At 44.0% G+C, this 22,326-nt stretch overlaps 1 protein-coding gene across 8 annotated transcripts in view; it reads left to right on the forward strand.

Moving 5' to 3' along the window:
* The window catches only part of TEAD1 (TEA domain transcription factor 1), a 248,489-nt gene that overhangs the window by 202,762 nt on the left and 23,401 nt on the right, over positions 1 to 22,326 (forward strand). For all 8 annotated transcript variants that reach the window (XM_014602349.3, XM_059722693.1, XM_059722694.1 and 5 more), the window contains one exon: positions 4,142 to 4,315. In XM_014602349.3, the coding sequence (XP_014457835.1) occupies positions 4,142 to 4,315 (174 nt within the window). The remainder of the gene's footprint in view (positions 1 to 4,141; positions 4,316 to 22,326) is intronic.

A 22,326-nucleotide genomic window follows, 5' to 3' on the forward strand; every position in this document is an offset into this window, starting at 1 on the left:
TAATCTTGATTTTTCCAGTCACTAGTAGGCTGAAAAATGTGGCCATGCAACTTAACTTCATCACTTTTATATATAGTGCATCCTAATCATAAAGACTGTTTTACATAATAAGCCATCTGGATCCTCCAACGCAAATTTTTCTGGTTTCTAATATTGCCTAGTCATTTATAAGTCCATAGAAATATGCCTTTTATCTAATTAGATTAGTAATGACTCTACTTAGTATAGGAATTACAGCAACATAAGGAGAAAATAATCACACATGCAATGTCAAAACAAACATTCATGTCCTAAGAATATTGTCAGGTGATATCATACCATCTGTCTTCCTGTATCTTGTCAGAATTTTTGCTGCAGCAGCATCTGGTACTTTGGCAAGATCTGCAGACAACTGTAGTAGCTTTACAGCTGCCTTTAAGTTTGCATTTATGTTTGAGTAGTACAAAGGCTCCCTGATCGACTCCCTACTCCTGAACATATAATTTTTCTCTGCAGTTCACATTCTGAGGAATATAATAGTTTGCAGAATAATATAGTGATGCTAAGACATGACTTAGAGGTTTTTGTAGCGGTCTTTTTGCCCCAGATATTCACGTGTTTTCATATGGCGTGAATTTATCTCTGGAATCATGTTCAACACCAAAAATACATGTATGGGATTTTTTCCCCTCCCCCCCAGTCCCTAGATCAGTGGTTCTCACCCTTTTGGGATTCAAGGCACCCCTTACTGGACTTGAAACACCCCTGCATAATTTCTGTGAATTAAGTGGCATTTCAAAAATGAATTTATATATCACAGTGCTTATGTCTACTCAGGGATTGGGCAGTATGCGGGGGTGGGGGAAGGGGGGAAGGAGTAGGGACAAGGCAGGTTCTGGCTTATCTGCTTTATCTCATTACACATCACTTCTCTCTTGATACCAGAATGGCACCCTCCAAAGGATCTGGTAGCATCCCAGGGTGCTCTGGTATCCTGACTGAAAATTACTAGATACTCCTGGTAATTCAAGAGCTAAGACCCTGATCCTCAAGGTTACTCAGATACCTCTCTGTCTTCTTGGGCGACTATGTTCACACTGATATTCTCAGAACCACCACTTAACTGCTGCTTAACTAGGTAGCAATGAGCATGTGCAAAGCTGCTTGTGCATCGATGCCAACAGCCCAGCTCAGAACCTAGCTCAAGCTGGAGCCATGAAAGATGATTCTCTAGTACTCCAAGGGAAGTAGTTAGCTGTGTTAGTCTAAAGTCACTCAGAAGGCAGGGTAGCTGTGCACCCTAAACTAGCTAACTAGCTAGTTAGTTAGCTAGTAAATTAACTAACTAGCTAAGTTATATAGAGAGAACATAACCTTTTATGAACCCAAGTTCACTTCATCACATCATCGGAAGTGAACTTGGTTCACAAAAGCATGTGTTCTCTCTGTATATCTTACTTAGTTTATTAAGGTGCATGCTACCCTGCCTTCTCTAGCATTCCTCCACCTATCTCACCTACAGACGTATGTATGACTGAGTGTATTCCTCTCCACTGAAGAGTTTCGTAGTGGTCAAAACAAGTAACCTCATGATTAAGCATTCCCCTAGCATGGGGGAAACCTAGGTTCAAGTCTTTGACATAGGTACCTGAATCTCAGGATTTGCCTATATTGCTTCTGCAGCATGCCCAAAACCATTATGGAGGAATGAGCCCCACCCACTTGCACATACCAAATGTTGTGTGGTTGCCACTAGTGTAATGTTGAGCACTGCTCAGGGAGTGTATTCAAGACTCAGATCCTGAGCGCCTCCCCAGACATGTGCCAAACAGCAACTGTAGAACATTTTTTAGTGTATGCCAGGAGCATCTGGGCAGAGCTTGGTTCTTAGGATCACCACAGGGACAGTATATATGAATCCTGTCTGCTTGATCCCAGAGAAGTGATCAAACAGACAAGCTGTGGGCTATCCTGAGATGGATGTCTCCCAATGTCTTTGATCGGAGTGGATCCACTTTGTATAAAATATTAAATATTCAGTGGGCCAGAGGAAGAGGATAGAGAGATTCAGTAGCCCAAGGGTTAGAGCACTCAGTTGGATATGGAAGAATGATGTTCATGTTCAAGTTCCTGCTCCCGTCATTATTTATACAAAACAGAACAACTCCAACATGAAAGGCTGAGAGCTCCATCCCAGAATACCCAGTAGCCTGGCATTCAAGGCAGTCATCTTTACTCAGAATAAAGTTAACAGAGCCTATGCCTTTAGTATCAAGATTGTCACAAAGATAGAACACTTGGTTTTGGGGAGTCCCTCAGGTACCTAACTTTCGGGGGGCCTAATTTAGGTACTAGCTGACCACTGGGCAGCAAGAGTCTTAGATATTAAATGCAAAAAAGTTTTTAGCATTCCCATACTTAATTATCTGTGGGTCATTTCATCACAGTATTGCAATCTAACTAAATGCTTCTAGTGTCATCACAGAAAAGTTGGAACCCTGGCACTTCCTCATGTTAGCTTGTGCCTTTTCTTCCAATGTGCTATTATGTTAAAAATGTATTTTAAGTGCACAAGAAGGGTATGTCTTCTGCAGCTACCAACCCATGTAAAATGTCAAATCTGGTTGCACAGATGCTGTTGTGATAATCTCTCATTGTTACTGAATAGTATGATAATTACTATAATTCTTGTGTAAATGATTATTAGTATGCAAGTTAGACCTGCTCTTGGTAAGGCTTTACTGTTAAACATTCATTCATTCATTTAGTTTCTCCATTCACTTGCTTATTTTTCTGTTCTACTCTTTAGAGTAGAAACAGCCTACTTTGACCAGCTCTGTTCTCTCTGGGCCCATTGCAGCTAAGCAAAAATTGGAAAAGTTTTCACTTGCACACATAGGAAATTGGGATGGGGTTGTTTTTAATAAGTACTCCTAGGAAAATCTGTGTAACTGGTGTTCACATGTTTTATGAATTGAACTTAGGTCGGTTCAAGCCTGAAGTGTTAAGCTTTTTTTCCTTTCTACAAATAAAAATACCTTGGAAAGAAACTGGAACATATCCTCATATATTTCGCCATGGTCACAGATGAATATGTTCTTTGGTTCAAAATTCAGATTTCACTGGGTTAGATGATTTTAAATACATTTATAGTTTATTTTCCAAATACAGTTGGTAGAAATCTTCTCAGTCAGTTTTCTGTTCCTCTGGGTTTTGGACACCTGTTAGAGAAAAGCGTAGTCAAGTCATTTGAATGGTTTGGCTGAATGTTCAGGTATGAAACGGTCACTTTGATTTGTTCTAGTGATAGGTATATTATAAGCAAAGCAGCTTGAAAGATGTCCTCTTTGGGTTTTCAACAGCATTTTGTGATTCTCAGAAAGTAATGGCCACCTTGCATACAGGGGCTGTTCAGTATTACAGAGCTTTCTACTATTCTGTGACTCCACATTGGTTTCCCTTTAACTGAATTTGCTCAGTGTTTTCACAAAGGGGCTTAGCATTCAGGATCCTGACCTTTTCTTTTCAATTTTGGGATTTTAAATTGTGTTTTAGATTCTGATAAATGCAAAGGAGGAAGGGAAGGCGGGCAAGTAGAAGCATTCAAATTCTAGTTTCATTATGGTCAGTGGCAGTTTTGCCATTGACCACCACAGGGGAATTTAGAAGAATTGCTAATGTTTGCTTCAGTGGCTATAACTTGGTGTAGTAAAGTGAGAAAAGGGAACAGTGAGGTGATATCAGGTGAAATTAGCCTGTGAAACTAGCTCCCACAGGAAATGGTGGAAGTGTGTGTCATTTTAAAAGTGGTTGTCCAAAGCATTAGGGAATCTATGATAAGGAGTGACACTGACAGAGGCATAGATTAGCTAACATATTAGCTTCTTCTAATTTCTATGTTTCTAGGAATTAAATTCATTCCTTCTCTTAGGTAATTGGATTTAGGAAGTTAACCATATTTTGACGGTTTACAGGAGGGGGTTGTGCATAAGTCATCAGTGCTGCTTCGTAGGAATCATGTTGCAAATAAAACCTGGTCCGACAGATAAAAAGGCAGGTTTTTCTAACCCACCAACAAACCCTGTCCCCAACACACATTGTGTGGGCTTTAATCTCTCTCTCCTTCCTGCACAACAGTAATTTTTCTGTTTCTTTTTTACAGTACAACAAACACCTCTTCGTACACATTGGACATGCCAACCATTCTTACAGTGACCCATTGCTTGAATCGGTGGACATTCGTCAAATTTATGACAAATTCCCTGAAAAGAAGGGAGGTTTAAAGGAACTGTTTGGAAAAGGGCCTCAAAATGCCTTCTTCCTAGTAAAATTCTGGGTGAGTAAGATGAAAGACTTTTCATGTGGGTTGGGCTTCGCTTTTAGTGTATTTGCCTTAGCATACTTTTTACATGAAGGCATATGCAGAAATTAATTTTTCATTTGGAGACATGGATTTACATTATTCATCATTTGTATATATTCTTGACATAGAACACTAGCATACAGCCATTTCTACTCATGGTTTCCAGTCTGTGTCCCACAAAGACATCAAACTGTAGTAATATTACCTGCCATAGCATTGCTAGTCACAGCCAGTAACAAGCAGCTAATAATATTCATTGTTTATAGATGGTGAACTGCCATCTAGTGGCATAAATGAGGAGCTGTAGCAACAACTTGAACTGAGACCTCTCTATAAGTATCAAATGTTTCAAATGTTGGACTGTGTTGACAGCAAATATAAGGTGTATCCCTGACAATCAGCCCGTATTTTTACACCAGAGACTAAGTGACATTTAAAATAAGTATTATGTAAGTACCTAAGAGTTTGCAATGTTTCCAGTGATTGTATTGTAGTGGTTTTGTTTGTTTTAATTTTGGCTTTGTTGTTGGAGCAGACCTGCCTTCAATATGACTTCATGTGTTTGAAATACTGCCACAGAATTCTGTTTCAAGTGAGATTACACCTGCTCAGCAGGGTTGTGAACAGGAGGTAAAGAAATATTGAATGGAAAGTGAAACTAGATCTCACAAAGAGTTAGGAAATACATAAATATATTGCTGTCACTTTATACATGTCTGGTGGGATTTCACTGATATGTCAGCCATCTATCTATTCTATAAATCACATACACACATATGGCAATAATCTCCAAAGTCTCCCTGGCTATAACAGCATTGTATTGTAATAATGTGTCATATTACTAAAGCTCTATTGGTTTGCAATATTAGCTATAGAATATTTCCTAAAAATATGGATTATCATGCATAAAATAATCATGAATGAAAAATTGTCAAAATCAATTTGAAAATTATGTTATGGGAAAGAGCTGCTTTTGTTTTGTTAGATTTGTTCCATTTCCCTGATAATCTGCCAAATTTAGTAATCCATAATGCGTGTACCAATCATTCATTTGTACAAAATAATGAGATTCTACAGGAACATAACATGGTAACTTTTAATACTGCTTCTACTCTGCTGAAATCCAGAAGTAAAGAATATTGCTTTTTTTATTTAGCAGTACTTTGAAAAACCAATATATTAATCTGAATTTCTAATTATATGATTTATTCACTGCAAAAGAAAAGGTTTGCTTTAGCTTTATAAATGTTGTATTAAAGCTTTTATCATCATTACTTCTAAAGGGGGAATAATTTTCTGCTGTGCCCTTTGCATCATATTGACATAAACCAAAACATGTTCTGAAACAGGAACTTCTATCTGAAATGACAAAACTGACACTGATCATTAATGTAATGATCAGTGTTGTTGGTTTGGCAGACAGTAAGGTAGGCATATGCTGTCAAGATCCCTGCTCCTAAAGAGCTTACAAGTCTATAAAAAGTTCTATTGCCATGGTTATTATATGTTTTGGACATGTAAGTAAACATATGGTGAGGTCATCAAGCTACATATTATGGAGCTAGAATATGTGGAATTTATTAATGAATAAATGTGGTTTATGTGGTCTATCACACTGAGCATTACCCCTTCAACATCCTTTGAGGCATTCCCTGCTGTTTTACAGGAAAGCTTTACTCTAAGAATTGAAATGTACTATATTAAGAGTAGGTTTGTTTTCTATTACTGAAGTCCTGGAAGCATATTAAAAAATCAACCTATAGTCATCCTTAGAAATTCTGTGCAAAATTATTATACTTAAAACAGAGCAGAAAAAAACAATGTTAGCGTATGTTTTTAAAGACAACATCCATAGACCAAGTTCACTTATGCCAGGGTATGATGGCAGAGTGGCGAAGGTGTCCTCCACTACAGAAGGTGTGAGTTCAAAGTCTGACTTCCAGAATCATGTTAAAGTCTTCCTTCAGCTGGCCTAGCCATAAATTGGTATGTGGTTATTTGGGCTGGGGAACCAAATGTTCCCATGATATTGTCCACATCCCACAGAAACTGCTGTGCCCCACCTATTCTATCTTAGATGGACTTTGCCTTTCCCTAATTTTTTTTTCATTAACACTCCAGATGAAAGTAGTCTGAGTTTCACATCTTACCTGGCAGTGTATTTCATTTGAGGCTAACCCCCTGAAGAGTTTTTCTAGTCCTGCCCCTCTGAGAGAGGGGAAATTGTCTAGAAGCTTTTGCTGCTGCTGCTGCTCCTATACAAAACCTCCTTTTTCTTCAAAAGATGGCCATCCAGACAGAAGGACAGTTGCCAGCTTCACCTGACTAGTTTGTTTGAGCTGAGTCAAAAAATGCATGAACAAAACATGCCCTGCAAATACCTGTAAATCCTGAAATCCTAGTCTCGTCAAGGTCAATGATATAGTTCCCTTTATTTTCAGTGGATCCAAACTTTCAACCCTGATGTGCTGGGAAGGGATTGGACTGTTCTTGCCTTGAAAATCTGTGCTAAACTCAGCCAGTTCCAACTTTTATTTTAAGGAGCACATGCACCTGCTAGAGAGGACACATTAGTAATAAAGCATTTGCAGCTAATCTGGCACTTTCAAATAAGGCTGATTTACAAGATATGAAGCATTATTCACTTAATCCTTAGGTTTCAGAACTTCTTATTCCACGGTCCCCTTTTGAGTGGTAGTAGATTCCAAGGATCAGAGTTTGCAATGAGTGTTTACAATATGGTCCATCAAAAATACTGGTTCCTTGTTACACTTACCAAAGACCACCTTTGGGCTGAAATACCTCATCTGTATATGTTCTAGACCTGAAGCTTACAGTTACACATTAGCGCTCATAATTGTGGGGTTTTGTGGGTATTTGGGGTTCATACTTCAGCCACTCTTACTAAATATTTCAAAAAGCATATGAAATATTTTAAATCAAAAGAAGTAAGAAATTATAAAAGCCTGGTTCCAGTGAAGGAGAGGCAAGCGCGGAAATGTTGGTAAGCATGGTAAGTCAGCAGCTTTGGCAACATCTCTTTTACCCAGCCATACCCCATTTCCAATCCACAGTGATTGGGACAAGGAACATGGGGTAGGGGTCACCTTGCTGGGGTCACCTGACCCCAGTTGTCTTTCCTGCCTAGTGCAGGGGGCCTGGACCCAATGACCTGGTGAGGTCACTTCCAGCCCCTTACAATCTATAAATCTATGAAACATTATGAACTAGGAATGGATGGTTAAGGAGCATAGAAACAGAAGGTGATTGGGAAATGGGAAGCAATGGGGGACAGAATTTGAATGAGCCAAAGTGGAGATACTAGAGCAGGATGAATAACTAGATTAGATGAAGGAATTTGGAGGTTGACAGAAGCAGGGTCTGGCTAAAGGAGTAGACTGGGACACAGTTATGACTAGGGAAAAGGTGGAGGCATGATAGGACACAGGCGAAAAAGAATCAGGCATGAGGAGCCCAGGAATGGAGGAATCTTAGACACTAAAGTATACGGTCCTCCAGAACCTGGGACTGAACTCAAGATCCAAATCTCAAAAATACCTTGCTGTCAACAAGTACCTGACAAACCCTTTCATAGATTCATAGATGTTAGGGCCGGAAGGGACCTCAATAGGTCATCGAGTCCGACCCCCTGCATAAGCAGGAAAGAGTGCTGGGTCTAGATGACCCCAGCTAGATACTCATCTAACCTCCTCTTGAAGATCCCCAGGGTAGGGGAGAGCACCACCTCCCTTGGGAGCCCGTTCCAGACCTTGGCCACTCGAACTGTGAAGAAGTTCTTCCTAATGTCCAATCTAAATCTGCTGTCTGCTAGCCATTATTTCTTGTAACCCCCAGGGGCACCTTGGTGAATACATACTCACCAATTCCCTTCTGTGCCCCCGTGATGAATTTATAGGCAGCCACAAGGTCGCCTCTCAACCTTCTCTTGCGGAGGCTGAAAAGGTCCAGTTTCTCTAGTCTCTCCTCGTAGGGCTTGGTCTGCAGGCCCTTAACCATACGAGTGGCCCTTCTCTGGACCCTCTCCAGGTTATCCGCATCCTTCTTGAAGTGTGGCGCCCAGAATTGCACGCAGTACTCCAACTGCGATCTGACCAGCGCCCTATAGAGGGGAAGTATCACCTCCTTGGACCTATTCGTCATGCATCTGCTGATGCACGATAAAGTGCCATTGGCTTTTCTGATGGCTTCATCACACTGCCAACTCATGTTCATCTTGGAGTCCACTAGGACTCCAAGATCCCTTTCCACCTCTGTGCCACCCAGCAGGTGATTCCCTAGGCTGTAGGTGTGCTGGACATTTTTCCTCCCTAGGTGCAGCACTTTGCATTTCTCCTTGTTGAACTGCATTCTGTTGTTTTCTGCCCACTTGTCCAACCTGTCCAGGTCTGCTTGCAGCTGTTCCCTGCCCTCCGGCGTGTCCACTTCTCCCCATAGCTTTGTGTCATCTGCAAACTTGGACAGAGTACATTTCACTCCCTCGTCCAAGTCACTGATGAAGACATTAAAGAGTATTGGTCCAAGGACCGAGCCCTGCGGGACCCCACTGCCCACGCCCTTCCAGGTCGAAACCGACCCATCTACCACGACTCTCTGGGTGTGACCCTCCAGCCAATTCGCCACCCACCGGACTGTGTAGTCATCCAAGTCACAGCCTCTTAACTTGTTCACCAGTATGGGGTGGGATACCGTATCGAAGGCCTTCCTGAAGTCTAAGTAGACGACATCCACCCCTCCTCCTGTGTCCAGGCGTTTCGTAACCTGGTCATAAAAAGAGACTAGATTGGTCAGGCACGATCTGCCTGCCACGAACCTGTGCTGGTTTCCCCTCAGCATAATTTGTCCTGCCGGGCTCTCGCAAATGTAAGCCTTGATAAATTTTTCAAAGACTTTGCCAAGGATGGAGGTGAGACTGACTGGCCTATAGTTGGCCAGGTCCTCCTTCCTCCCCTTCTTGAAAATGGGGACCACATTGGCCCTTTTCCAGTCCTCCGGGACTTGGCCCGTGCGCCACGAGCGTCCAAATATTCCCGCCAGTGGCTCTGCTATGATGTCGGGCAGTGCCTTCAGCACCCTTGGATGGAGCTCATCCGGGCCTGCCGACTTAAAGGCATCCAGTTCTTCCAAGTGACTCTGCACCATCTCAGGGTTCTTCGCATGGAAGTCTGGCGCCTTGCTGCTGCCTCTTTACAACCCCAGTGAGAGACTTGTCGTGCCCTTCGCTTAGGAACACTGAGGCAAAGAACTCATTGAGGAGTTCAGCCTTGTCCCCCCTGTCTGTCACCAATTGTTTCTGCCCATTTAGCAGGGGTCCTATTCCTCCCTGGGCCTTCCTTTTACTCCCTATATATCTAAAAAACAATTTCTTGTTGTCTTTTACTTGGGTTGCCATCCTCAGCTCCATGGTAGCTTTGGCCCGTCTAACTGCCTCCCTACAAGCACGAGCAGAGGAGGTATATTCGTCTTCGGTGATCTCTCCCTGTTTCCACTTCTTATGTGCTCCCCTTTTGGCCCTTAGGCTACCCTGGATTTCTCCGGTCAGCCAGGGAAGCCTCCTGGCCCCTTTCCCTCTTTTACCTCGCACGGGGATCGTCTTGCTTTGTGCCCGAAGGATCGTTTCCTTAAGGCACAGCCACCCTTCTTGGGCTCCCATCACTTCAAAACTCCTACTCTGCAGTGCGTCCTTGACTAATCGCCTGAGTTCATCTGCCTTTGGCAGAGTATGAGTCTTCTCCACCTCTACAGCTGCTTTATATGGAGTATGACAGCTGACTCCACTAGCCAGCCAAGTCCTCTATTAGCTCAAGAGAGAAGTCATTATGGTGAATCAAAGATTCCAACTTTGCCCACAAACCAAGGAGATGCCAGCATCTTTTCACAGGGAGTTTGTGGGGTTCTTTTTTAAAAAAAAAAATTGGAAATTCCAACAAAAATATCATATAAAAGAAGATTGCAAAGTAAAACTTAAAAGTTAGGAGATACCAGAATTATGGTTGTAGATGCAACCTAAATTTGCCCTCCTTGAGTGAAAGCTTCCTGAGACATTCGAGTCCTATGATAAATTTGAGTTCTCAGTAATTCAGCTGTATATTGTTTTTTCTACAGGACCTTTTCCTCATTCACTGGACGGAATGGGCTCGCTTGGGGCTGAATTAGGGTTTTTGGGATTGAAGGAGTCTTTGGGAAATCCCTGCCTCATTTGTTGCTGAAATTAGAATCGGGCAGTGCAAGGGTGGGCAATTATTTTGGCTGGACGGCCACTTAATGAGTTCTGATGAGCTGTTGAGGGCCACACACAAAATCTTTTAGAAGATATCATTTTAACAAATTGTAGATAAAAAATCATATACTAAAAATCAAACATCTATAACATATTTTAATTTTATTTTTTAAAATGTTTGTCCTGATTTGTGTTTCTTTAGTCGTTTATATAGAGGCAAATGTATAATAGTTTAAAATAAAACCCCCGCTCTGATCCCACCCACCCTGGACCCAAAGAAGCTGGGGCGGGGGGGGGGGAGGGAGTAGTGAGTGGCTGGCCTTGAAGCAAGCGGCAGCAGCACAAAGTTGCTGTGGCTGCTCCGCCCAGCTCCATGGGGCCCGGGGCAGGCACCCCAATCAGCCCCCCATAGGGATGGCCCTGGGGATAGGTGTGGGTCCAGGTAGGATGGACAGGTAGGGTTGGAAGAAGGCAGCTAGGAGCTGGAGCCCTATTCTCTGGGGTAGGAGTTGCCTAGCTACAGCTTTCCCTATACCTGGAGTGGTGCAGCAGAGGCAGGAGGAGGAGGAGTGACTGGAGGGGGAACCAAGCAGCACCTGGGTGGCTGCAGCTGCACTGGGAGCAGTCCTGCCGGGATGCTGAGTTCACTGGCCTGGACCATTGCCAGCAGGTGTGGGTGGGAGAGTGTGCACCATGCAAAGCACCATGGGGGCAGCTGTGGGCCAGATCCAGTCAATCAGTGGGTACCCGTCCACAGGCCAGATCCATTCAGTTGGTGGGCCAGTTGTTGCCCACGGGCCATATTTCGCCCACCCCTGAGGATTAGATAAGGCAGACAGATGCAAAGACAGCTCCATCATTAGTCTCTCTGAGCAGAGATTCTAATGTCAAAAGACAATACCATTGAAGCCATTCCACAACATAGTGTGGAAGCCATTCCACTATAATAAAAAAAAATCATTATTTGGTCTATATTTCTTTAGAGAAGGATTTTTAATAGGTTAGAGCAGGAGTGCTCAACCCCTGGCCCACAAGCTAGATCCATCCCTCAGTGCCACGTGCCAGAGAGGCACTGAGGTCCTGGAGGGTAGGGGAGTTGGGAGTCCAAGACAAGTGGTTGTTCCTTAAGGAGACAATCCTCCAAGCCCAAAGGGTGACAGTCCCAACGTGAATCAAAGCGGGCAAGAGTGCTCAAAAGCCCCCATGGCTCACCAAAGGCATTCAGGAACGTCTAAAAGCTAAAAAGAAGGCGTACACTCAGTGGAAGGGATGGGCTATCACCAAGGAGGATTATACCTCCATTGCTCAAGACTGTAGGGGGGCTGTTAGGAAGGCTAAGGTGGAGACGGAACTAGGACTAGCGACCAGGATCCAAGATAACAAGAAGTCCTTTTTTAAATACATACGGAGTAAAATGAAGGCACTGGGTAACGTGGGGCCCCTGCAGGACACACTTGGCAATCTGGTGGTTGCACCAGACGATAAAGCTGACCTTTTTAACAAATTCTTTGCTTCCATTTTTCTGAGCAGGGACCAGGACATCTCCCCCACCGGGAGTTCGGATGGACTCAGGAGAGGCACCGCCAGGCCTGGGGTCAGAGAGGACCTAGTCAGTGAACTTCTAGTGGGGCTAGACGTGTTTAAATTAGCAGGTCCAGACAATCTCCACCCCAGGGTGCTGAGGGAATTGGCAGGGATCATTGCAGGACCCCTGGCACAGCTTTACGAGTGCTTGTGGTGCTCTGGCCAGGTGCCAGAGGACTGGAAAAGGGCCAATGTGGTCCCCGTTTTCAAAAAAGGGAGGAAGGAGGACCCAGGTAACTATAGGCCTGTTAGTCTTACCTTGGTCCTGGGGAAGCTCTTTGAGGAAATTATCCAGGAGCACATCTGCAAGGGACCAGCAGGGGAGATTATGCTCAGGGGCAACCAATATGGGTTTATTAGGGACAGGTCCTGTCAGACCAACCTGGTTGCCTTTTACCACCAGGTCACAAAATCCTTGGACGCAGGTGTCGCAGTGGATGTAGTCTTTCTGGACTTTAGGAAGGCCTTTGACACTGTCTCCCACCCCATTCTCATTAAAAAATTAGGCGACTGTGGCATTGATGCCTACAGAGTCAGATGGGTCACAAATTGGCTAGAGGGCCACACCCAGAGAGTGGTGGTGGATGGGTCATTTTTGACCTGGAGGGATGTGGGCAGTGGAGTCCCCCAGGGCTCAGTCCTTGGGTCCGTCCTGTTCAACATCTTTATCAGCGACTTGAACAAGGGGGTGAAAAGCACCTTGTTCAGATTCCTGGATGACACTAAGCTGTGGGGAGAGGTGGGCATGATAGAAGGGAGGGACAGGTTACAACTAGATCTGGACAGGTTACAGGGGTGGGCGGATGAGAACAGGATGGGATTCAATACTGACAAGTGCAGGGTACTGCACCTGGGGAGGAAGAACCAGCAGCATACCTATAGGCTGGGGAGCTCCCTTCTCGTCAGCACAGATGCATCACAAGCAGGTCCAAGGAGGTGATCCTCCACCTTTATGCAACATTGGTCAGGCTGCAGTTGAAGTACTGCGTCCAGTTCTGGGCGCCCCACTTCAGGAGGGATGTGGACAGCATTGAGGGGGTCCAGAGGAGGGCCACTTGCATGGTCAGGGGACAGTAGGGCAGGCTCTACGAAGAGAGGCTATGGGACCTGAATCTGTTCAGCCTTCACAAGAGAAGGCTGAGAGGGGACCTGGTGGCCATCTACAAACTTACCAGGGGGGACCAACAGGGAATGGAAGAGTTCCTGTTCCCCCGAGCACTACCAGGAGTAACTAGGGATAACGGCCACAAGTTGATTGAGAGTAGGTTCAGGCTAGACATCAGGAAGCACTACTTCACAGTCAGGGCGGCTAGGATCTAGAACCAACTTCCAAGGGAAGTGGTACTTGCTCCTACCCTGGGGTCTTCAAAAGGAGGCTAGATAGACATATTGCTGGGGTCGTTTGACCCTAGCATTCTTTCCTGCCCAGGGCAGAGGTTTGGACTTGATGATCTGTTCAGATCCCTTCCAACCCTACCAACTATGAAACTATGTTATTTGGCCATGTGAACTCAATTGGGCCTACAGGGTGATGTGGGGCCAATCCCAGCCAGAAGGGTGGTGCAGGACCTGATCTGGCCTGCCAATTTTCATCTGTCCCACAGGGACAAAACTGAGTACCACTGGGTTGGAGGAATTATTTTTCTTATCAGTTTAGCTAGGGCAAAAGGCAACAACAGCTTTAGGATGCTATGTGTGTATGCTGAAGGCCAGGATGCAAGGTCCCATAAGAATAAACTTTGCACCTAGTTTCTAAGTTAGAAATACATAACACGTGTGGGTAATTGGTTATGAGAATTAGATTGCATATTATCAGTTCTCCATCTGTCTTGTTAATTTTTACCATCATCATATGATAATGTTACAGGGGAGAAAAAATATAGGAGACCCTCAACATTTGTGGGGATTACGTTCTATCCCCTGCGAATGGCGAAATCCTTGAATAAGGCACTGCATTCATGAACACAGTGCCCCCGGCAGCTGGGGGTGGGGGGCACGGTTGCTCTGGCGACAGCAGGAGTGCAGCAGCAATGGCGGGAGCATGGCAGCGGCTAGTGTAGAGTTCCTAAGGAACTCCTTTAAGTGTATTTAAGATGAGGGCTTGGCATTTGTGAATATTTGAAACCACGAATGCCAAACCCATGAATAGCAAGGGTTTCCTGTACCATGAATGCCTTTTGTGGGAACTGTTGATTAATCTTGATGTGGTATAGCAACTTATGCATTATCAGTGACCTTGAGAGTGATGCCATCTGTAGATCTGTATTCCTGGTAGGATTGCCCATGGCCCATGGTAGCAGGGTTGAGAGCAAAGTTTCTAGACTAATAGCAATCCAAAAATAAAAATAAATGTCCTCAGTGTTGGAGCAGGCAGGTAAATAAAGAATGCTTCACAATGGCTGCAAAGGTAGCTAAAGTCTGCAGTGGACTAGAAACCTCCTGTAACCTAGGTTTTCCTTGCCATTGGATTAAGCTTTTCTTACTGCAAAATATTGTGGTGTGGCTGATGCGCAGCCGTACCCCCATGTTAAAAGAAGACACGCATAGTGTCTTTCTTCAATAGCAAATCCTGTGGTCATGGATAAGTTGTGACGGGCAGATGCTAGTGATTACTAGAAGCCCCTAGTCATGGAGCTATGTAGAGATGATGATTATATGCGGGTTATTTTGTCCTCAGAGCTAAGACAGCAGTACAGTTCAGCAGCTGCACTCCTGACTGAGCAAACCTCCTCATTGATTCATAGATGTTAGGGTCAGAAGGGACCTCAGTAGGACATTGAGTCCGACCCCATACCCTGGGCAGAAAAGAGTGCTGGGATCAGACAGCCCCAACTAGGTGCTTGTCCAGTCTCCTCTTGAAGACCCCCAGGGTAGGGGAGAGCACCACCTCCCTTGGAAGCCAATTCCAGATCCTGCCAAACCTTACTGTGAAGAAGTATTCTCTTGTCACATCATATAGGGAAGGGACTGAGAAAGGTGCCCTAAACATTGTCTTACTTCAGCTGACCAGAAAATTAAATCCAGTAAGATCACTCTATCTGTGGTCCTGATCAAGTAATGAAACTTGCAGCCTGGAATGTCCTCACCCTGATGGACAGCACAAACTGTCAGTGGCCAACCAGAGCAAAGGACTGCAGTCATGGCTAGAGAATATCCAGTTTGATATTGAACTTAGTGAAACCAGGTGTGCAGGCAAGGAGCAGCTCGGAAGATGGTGGTGGTTAAATGGTTTTTTTGGAAAGGAAAAACTGAAAAAGACACATTCACAGCATTGATTTTGCTATCAAGATAAATGCAACTCAGATGCCAGAATGTCCAGTTGAGATTGGCAAGCATCTCATGGCCCCTTGTATTCACCTGACCAACAGACAACATACAGTAATCATCAGTGTATACTCCCTGACCCTTGATGCAGATGTCAAAACAAAAAAATTCTATTCTGAACTTGACCAAGTTCTGTAATCTGTCCCTAAAGAAGATAATTCTTGGTGATTTCAGTGCTAGATTGGGCAGGTCTTGGAGTTACAGAAAGGAGCACTTGGAAAGAATGGGGTGGGAAAAGACCATTCCAGTTGAATTCTTCTTCTGAGCAGGTGTTTGGAACATGATCTCATCAACACAAATGCCTTATTTTGCCAAAGCAATGAATGGAAGCCATCGTAGATGCACCTCTGTTCAAAACAATGACACCCAATTGACTACATCATAGTGCGTGCCTGGGACTGTTACAACATCTGTATCATCAGAGTTATGACCATCACAGATCACTGCTGGACAGAACATTGTTAGACATTTTCTGTCATGTCCACTTATTTGTATTGCCCCAAAACAATGTAAACAAAAGAAACAACCAATGAAGAGATTCAATATTGAATATTTGAAAGACCATGCTAAAAGCAGTCATCTCCAACAGTGCCTCACTGAGAAACTCTCCAGACTCTCTGATAATCTTGATACCACTGATCACTTGGAGACACTCAAGAAAGGCATCCGTGAGGCATGTGGAAAATCTCTAGGCTTCTCCACAAAAAACATCAGAATTGGTTTGATAAGAACAGTAGGGATAATCAAGCTTTCAGTGACAAAAAAGGAAGAGACTTCTAAGCCTGACAGAACGACATCAACTCAAAACAGAAGACATTTATCACCACATTGAAGCTAAGACCCAGAGGAAAACTTGGGAAAAAGAACAAGTGGTAAAAAGTACCACTTGCACAAAACAAAAGAGATTCCGAAGTTTTCTGACAGCCATGACATGCGTAATTTCTTCACTACAGCCAAAGCTGTCTATGGGCCAAGCTCACAAGCAGGCATTTCTCTGAGGTCCAAGGATGGAACAGCACTCTTTAAAGATGGCTCCACCATCAATGAATGATGGAAGGAGCATTTTCAAGAATTCATGGACAGAGATTATAATGTCAAAGACCGTCAAAGCCATTCCACAACACCCCATTAAGGACTACCTGGCAGATACTAATTTATCAAGGGGTCTTGAAAGCCATTAATCAGATGAAGACCAACAAAGTATGTGGTTGTGATGGATTGCTAGTTGAAATTTATAAAATGTCTCACACCAACTACATGTCGTTATTATGAAAATCTGGAAAGATGAACAGATTCCCAGTGATTTGAGATGCCAGAATCAGTACAATATTCAAGAAAGGGGATAGATCAGATTGCAACAATAATCATGGTATTGCACTTCTGTCCATAGCTGGGAAGATCCTCACCTGCATTCTCAACAGATTTACTTTTCTCACCAAGGAGATTCTATCCAAGTCCTAATGTGGTTTCAGACCACTCAGAGGTACAATAGATATGAACTTAGTTGCTAGACAGCTTTAGGGGAAGTGCTTCTTAATTATTTGGATGATGGGATTGAGTGCACAATTAGTAAATTTGCAGATAACACCAAGTGCATTTGCAGATATTTGGGAGGGTAGGCCTAGGATCCGGAATGAACTATATTGACTAGGGAAATGATCTGCAACCAGAGGAAATTTAGTTCAGAGATTAGAAAGAATTTTGACTGTGCATGTGGTCAAGCATTGGACCAGGCTATCTAGAGAATTTGTGTAATCTCCATACCTGGAAGCTTTCAAGAGCAAGTTTAACAGATGGTTCAGTCAGGGACAGTCCAGCTTCGAGCAAGGGGCTGGACTAGATGATCTTGTGAGGTTCCTTCCAGCCTAATTTTCTGTGATCCTATGAACACCAAGATTTTACGTGGCTTTCACTGACTTGACTAAAGCCTTTGGTTCAATCAACAGGGAATCCCTATGGAAAATCCTGATGAGATTTGGATACCTGCCAAAATGTGTTAACATTATCAGACTTCACATGACAGCAGTTTTCCTGAGCTCAGAAATGGACCCTTTGATTATTAGAACTGGAGTCAAGTTAGGATGTGTGATTGTACCAACATTCTTTTCCATCTATATTGCGGCTATTCCACATCTCATTGCTGGTAGGCTTCCATTTAGAGTCAGCATCTAGTATTGCATGGATGGGAATCTCTTTACCGTCAACCAAATCCAAGATAACAAACAGCTCCATTACTGATCTTCAATACACTGACAATTGTTGCGTGAATCTATTCAGTTGAGGAGCTCTAAGTCGCTCATGATTGTTTTTATGAAGTGTTTGAAATACTTGGACTCAAAGTCAACTTTACAAAAATCAAACTCCTTTAACAACCCACCAACTGCTTCTTTAAATATTATAATTAGAGGGCAATCCTTGGAGAAGGTTGAGCATTTCCCCTATCTGGGTAGCCACCTTTCCCTAAAAGTAAACATATATAGTGATATGCAACACTGTATAAATTGTGCCAGTGCTGCCTTTGGATGTCTCCAAAATCATGTCTTTGATGATCATGACATCAGGACCCAAACCAGGCTTCTTATCTACCAGGCTTTTGTCATCCCTACCTTGTTGTGTGGATATGAAACTTTGACAACATTTCAAAGTTTTCAGGTGTTTCTGATATGTTACCATCAACAATGTCTTCAGAAAATCCTTCACATCAACTAGAAGAACAGAAGAAAGAACAGCAGCCTCAAGCAACCACCACCCACATTGAAGCCATGTTTTATACAGCACCAATTCTATTGGACAGTATATGTCATAAGGATGCCTGACAACCAGCTTCCAGAAAAAGTCCTATACTCCCAGCTCATCAGTGGTTATTAGAGGTGAGCAAAAGAAGAGATTCAAGGGCACCTTCAAGGCCAGTCTAGTGAAATCTGATATTAACATCCATAAATGGGAGAATTAAGCACTGAATAATCTTCAGTGGTGCCATGATCATTTCAAACGAACTTGCTTTACTATGGAGGTGTATAGATGAGACAGACAAGGGGAAGAGCTGTGGCCCATAATCACCAGGATGTACTCCTTCCTTCCAGAACTGTTTGCCACATCTGCAGTCAAACATGCAGATCTCAGATCGGGCTCCTCAGTCATGTACAGACTCACCAATGACTTCCCTATTTACTGGAAAGGGACTGCCTCTGATTGAGTCTAAAATTGTTGGCTTTTTAAGATCTATGATATTGGCAGCAATTGCCTTCTCACACACTTCTGGAATTTTCTTTTCATGAAAATACACAAAAAAGAGCTGTGTGTTATGTTGCATTTCTATTGGTGCAAGACTCCTATTGCAGCTCTTCCATTATTTCTTTCCTTCTTACCCATTCTTATTTGTTATGCACCAACAGTCTACTTAGCCTTGTAAATTATAGGGTGTATAAAAGCACTCACTTTCTGATGAGATTGCTAAGTCTTATGGAATTAGCGTGGTTAATGGGAACTTGAACAAAAAGAAGGTGATCATTTGGGCCTTTGGGCTAAGTGCAGACAGTCAAAAAGCCCAAGGCTGAATTGATTCAATCTTTGCAGGTTAGTGTAGGCTGCATAAATTGAACTGATAATCAAGTGAACAGACATTCATTCACTTTTGATTCTAGAAGTGCAGCCACATACCTGCAATGCACATGCCTGTCAGAAGCTGGGGGGGGGGGGTGTGCTACAACATGTCTCTCTATTTGGCTTGGGCCAAGGCTAGCCCACCTACCCTGTGAAGGAAGGTTTGCAAGGGGTTGCAAACTTTGGGATGCTGGGGGACTGTGAGTTAACTTGAATCTGGAGGGGATCTGGGACAGAAGTTCAGTAAACCAGTTTAACCTAAATCAGTTAAGTCTGATACTACATCCATCCAGCTTTGTCTGAAACTGGTTTCAGCCACTTTGAAAGCAGTTTATGTGCACTGAACTTCTATTCTGTTACAGATTTGAACTGGTTTCTGATCACTTATACTGGTTTATTTTAATCCCTAGCCTTAGAGTCCGGCAGATAAAGACAGTACAGAAGACAGTATGGAAGGATAGCTGGGAAAAGTGAAAAATGGGCCATTTGTGGAAGAAAGAGAGAGATGGAGGAAAAGAACTTAAGCAGATAGGCAGGTGGAGATGGGTTGGGCAGGACCCTGTACCTTAAGTGGGATGCAGAACATTAGAGGAGACCAGTGGAGGGAGTCAAAGAGAAGGTCACATGGTTCAAGCAGTGGGCAAATAGTGTGTTTTATTTTGGCTGTGGAATTATGGCAGTGTGAAAGAAAGCAAAGTGAGAGGCTGGGAGATGACCAAGGCCCAGACAAAAGATTTAGCTATGGGAAATAGCCAATATATTCTGTTTGGTTTGGCCATTTCAGGATACATTGACACAAGACACTTTACTGTGCAGTGGAGTAGTTTACTGCACAGTAAGTATGCACGTCTACCTGTGCACATTCTCAGTCCCATGGTGATCGAAGCACAGGGCTTGGAAAGGGCTGCAGGGGTGGGGCAGGTCCAAGCCCCACCCAGCTGGGGGCTCGCTGCTAGCTGCCCCACTGGCAGATTGGGGCAAGGGGCTGGGACCTGCTCCTTCCCTGCAGCTCTTCCTCTTTCCTTGATTGGGGAGCTGGGGCCAGGAGCTCCCTGCTGCTAGGGCAGGGTTATATTGTCCCCACCCTGGCAGCAGGCAGCTCCTGGGGGCAGGGTGTAATGTACCAAGCCCCAGCCTGGAGACAGCTGTCTCTTGACCTGGTGCTTCCTGCCAGCCCCTGGGCTAGCACCCAGGGGGAGCCTAGAGCTTCTTTGGTGGCAGCCCATTGTAGGTCCCCAGGAAGCAAGAGCAGTTTGCTGCCATTAGCAGCAAATCTGCTCCTGCTTCCATGCACGTGTGAATGCCTGTCCAAGAGCATTTACTTGTGAGTAAACTGCTCCCAGATCTAGTGCACATGTAGACACACCCACAGCAAACTAGCTCCTTATAGTTCTTCACTGTGACAAATTTAATAAGACTTGCTAATATGAGGGAAGGTAGTAGATCTTTGCTTAAACAACACTTGGCAACTGTGGGGCTTAGCTTTGTAAGGCATCACAGGTATCAAGTACAAAACAAATTGTTGGGTGGCCTGAAAGCTTGTTCTTTTACTTGAATTGCATGTACTCTGACACAACCTGCCACTAGCTGTAAATGAGCCCCTCGCCTCCATTCTGGTACAGAATGTTGATGCTGGTATTGACATTGGTCTCCCTTGTACCTGTGTCTAAATTTTGCTGCCTTCTCTTTTATAATGTCTCTGATATCCAGCCTTTTTTGTCTGTGGAGTCAAGCAAGCCCTTAACTGGCATCTTAAATGCCATAATCTTCTCTTCAGTATTGATATCTTCATGTTTGCTCCTGAATTTCCATTTCACCTGGTGCCCCTGAACTTTTCTTCTCAGCCCATTGTGCTAACCTCCTCTCCCAACTTTGTGTGCCTCCTGACCCTTCCTTTCATTTTATCCATCATTTTGCCTCAGCCTACAGAGGTAAAATCTCTCAAATCTGTTATTTTTTAACAACTGCAGCCCCCACCTTTGCTTTGCCAACTCCCATGGCCTTAATTTTACTCATTTGTCTGCTTTTTTAACAAAAAACTCCAGAATGTTTTTTTTTTTTTTCCCCCCATGCCACCCCTTATGTCTGGTTATTTTCTCATGGCCCAGAGGGCTTGCAAAACTGCTTCCTGTTTGCTTTAAAAAAAAAATCTTTCCTACCTTTGCCATGTCATCTATAAATTCCTTCCATCTTGCCCTAGTTGAACTGGCAACCACTTGCTACTATGAAGCATACTGTTACCATTAGGTTAAACATTCATCAAGCCACACAGGGACTGGCAGCTCTTCTTCCAGCCTGTTGAGCCTGGGTTGTCTCTTTCTTCACCTCAACCCACACCATGCTGCTGCTGTGCAGCAGTGTGGGGGTGTTAGCTCATGCTGGCCAATATGTTGTGATCATGGGGGGAGGGGTAGTTGGAGTAAGCTGATCGCCCCCCCCCCAATCATTTTGAGGGAAGCTGTTCTGGGCATGGGGATCCCTGGGATCCAAGGAATCTTAATCAACCTCGGTAAGAACCCCAGCCCACCCCCACACTTATTCTCAACTTTGGAAAAAGTCCTGCTTTTTGATGCGAGGATACAAATGACAGGGGAGAGAGGATTCTTTCTGTTTTACATAAAAATTACTGTAGTAATGTTTCCATTCAGGCTTCAGCCTGATGCCAGCATACAGGGAGGCGGGGCAGCCAGACACTTTGTGTACCCTTGTGTAGTGTACCCCACAGCCAATGCCCAGTGCAACAAGCATGCAGAAAAAGCAGGGGGCAAAACTCCTTCGGGACCAGGCTTGGGCAGGGGGGCAGCCCCTTTGGGAGGCCTGCGGTACAGACCCCCGCTGCCAATCCAGACTTGTGAGGGGGAGGCAGGGAGGTTAACTCTTGCAGACCTTTGCATGAAAAGATTTCCTGCCTCAACCAGCAGCATCCCGTACAACAAGCAGCAAGCTCCCAGAAAAAAGTGGGAGGCTTTGCAAGGGAGTCAGGCAGCACTGCTTATTGAATTCAACCCCAATGCTCTCAAAAGAAAACCTGTGGCTCTCAAGCAAAGCCACCCACAATTCCCCCCAGAAAAGTAACCCAGTACGACCCAAGAAAATAAACCAACCAAAATATCAACTCTTGTCCTAAAATACCACCTGGCAGTAAAGTAGTACTGAAAGGGCAGGTGGGTAAAATTGTTCTGACATGCCCTCTAACGCATTTTACTATTTATAGCATAATAAGCCAGTACGTGGT

Source organism: Alligator mississippiensis, chromosome 2 (assembly GCF_030867095.1).
Source record: "Alligator mississippiensis isolate rAllMis1 chromosome 2, rAllMis1, whole genome shotgun sequence".
Taxonomy (NCBI): Eukaryota; Metazoa; Chordata; order Crocodylia; family Alligatoridae; genus Alligator; species Alligator mississippiensis.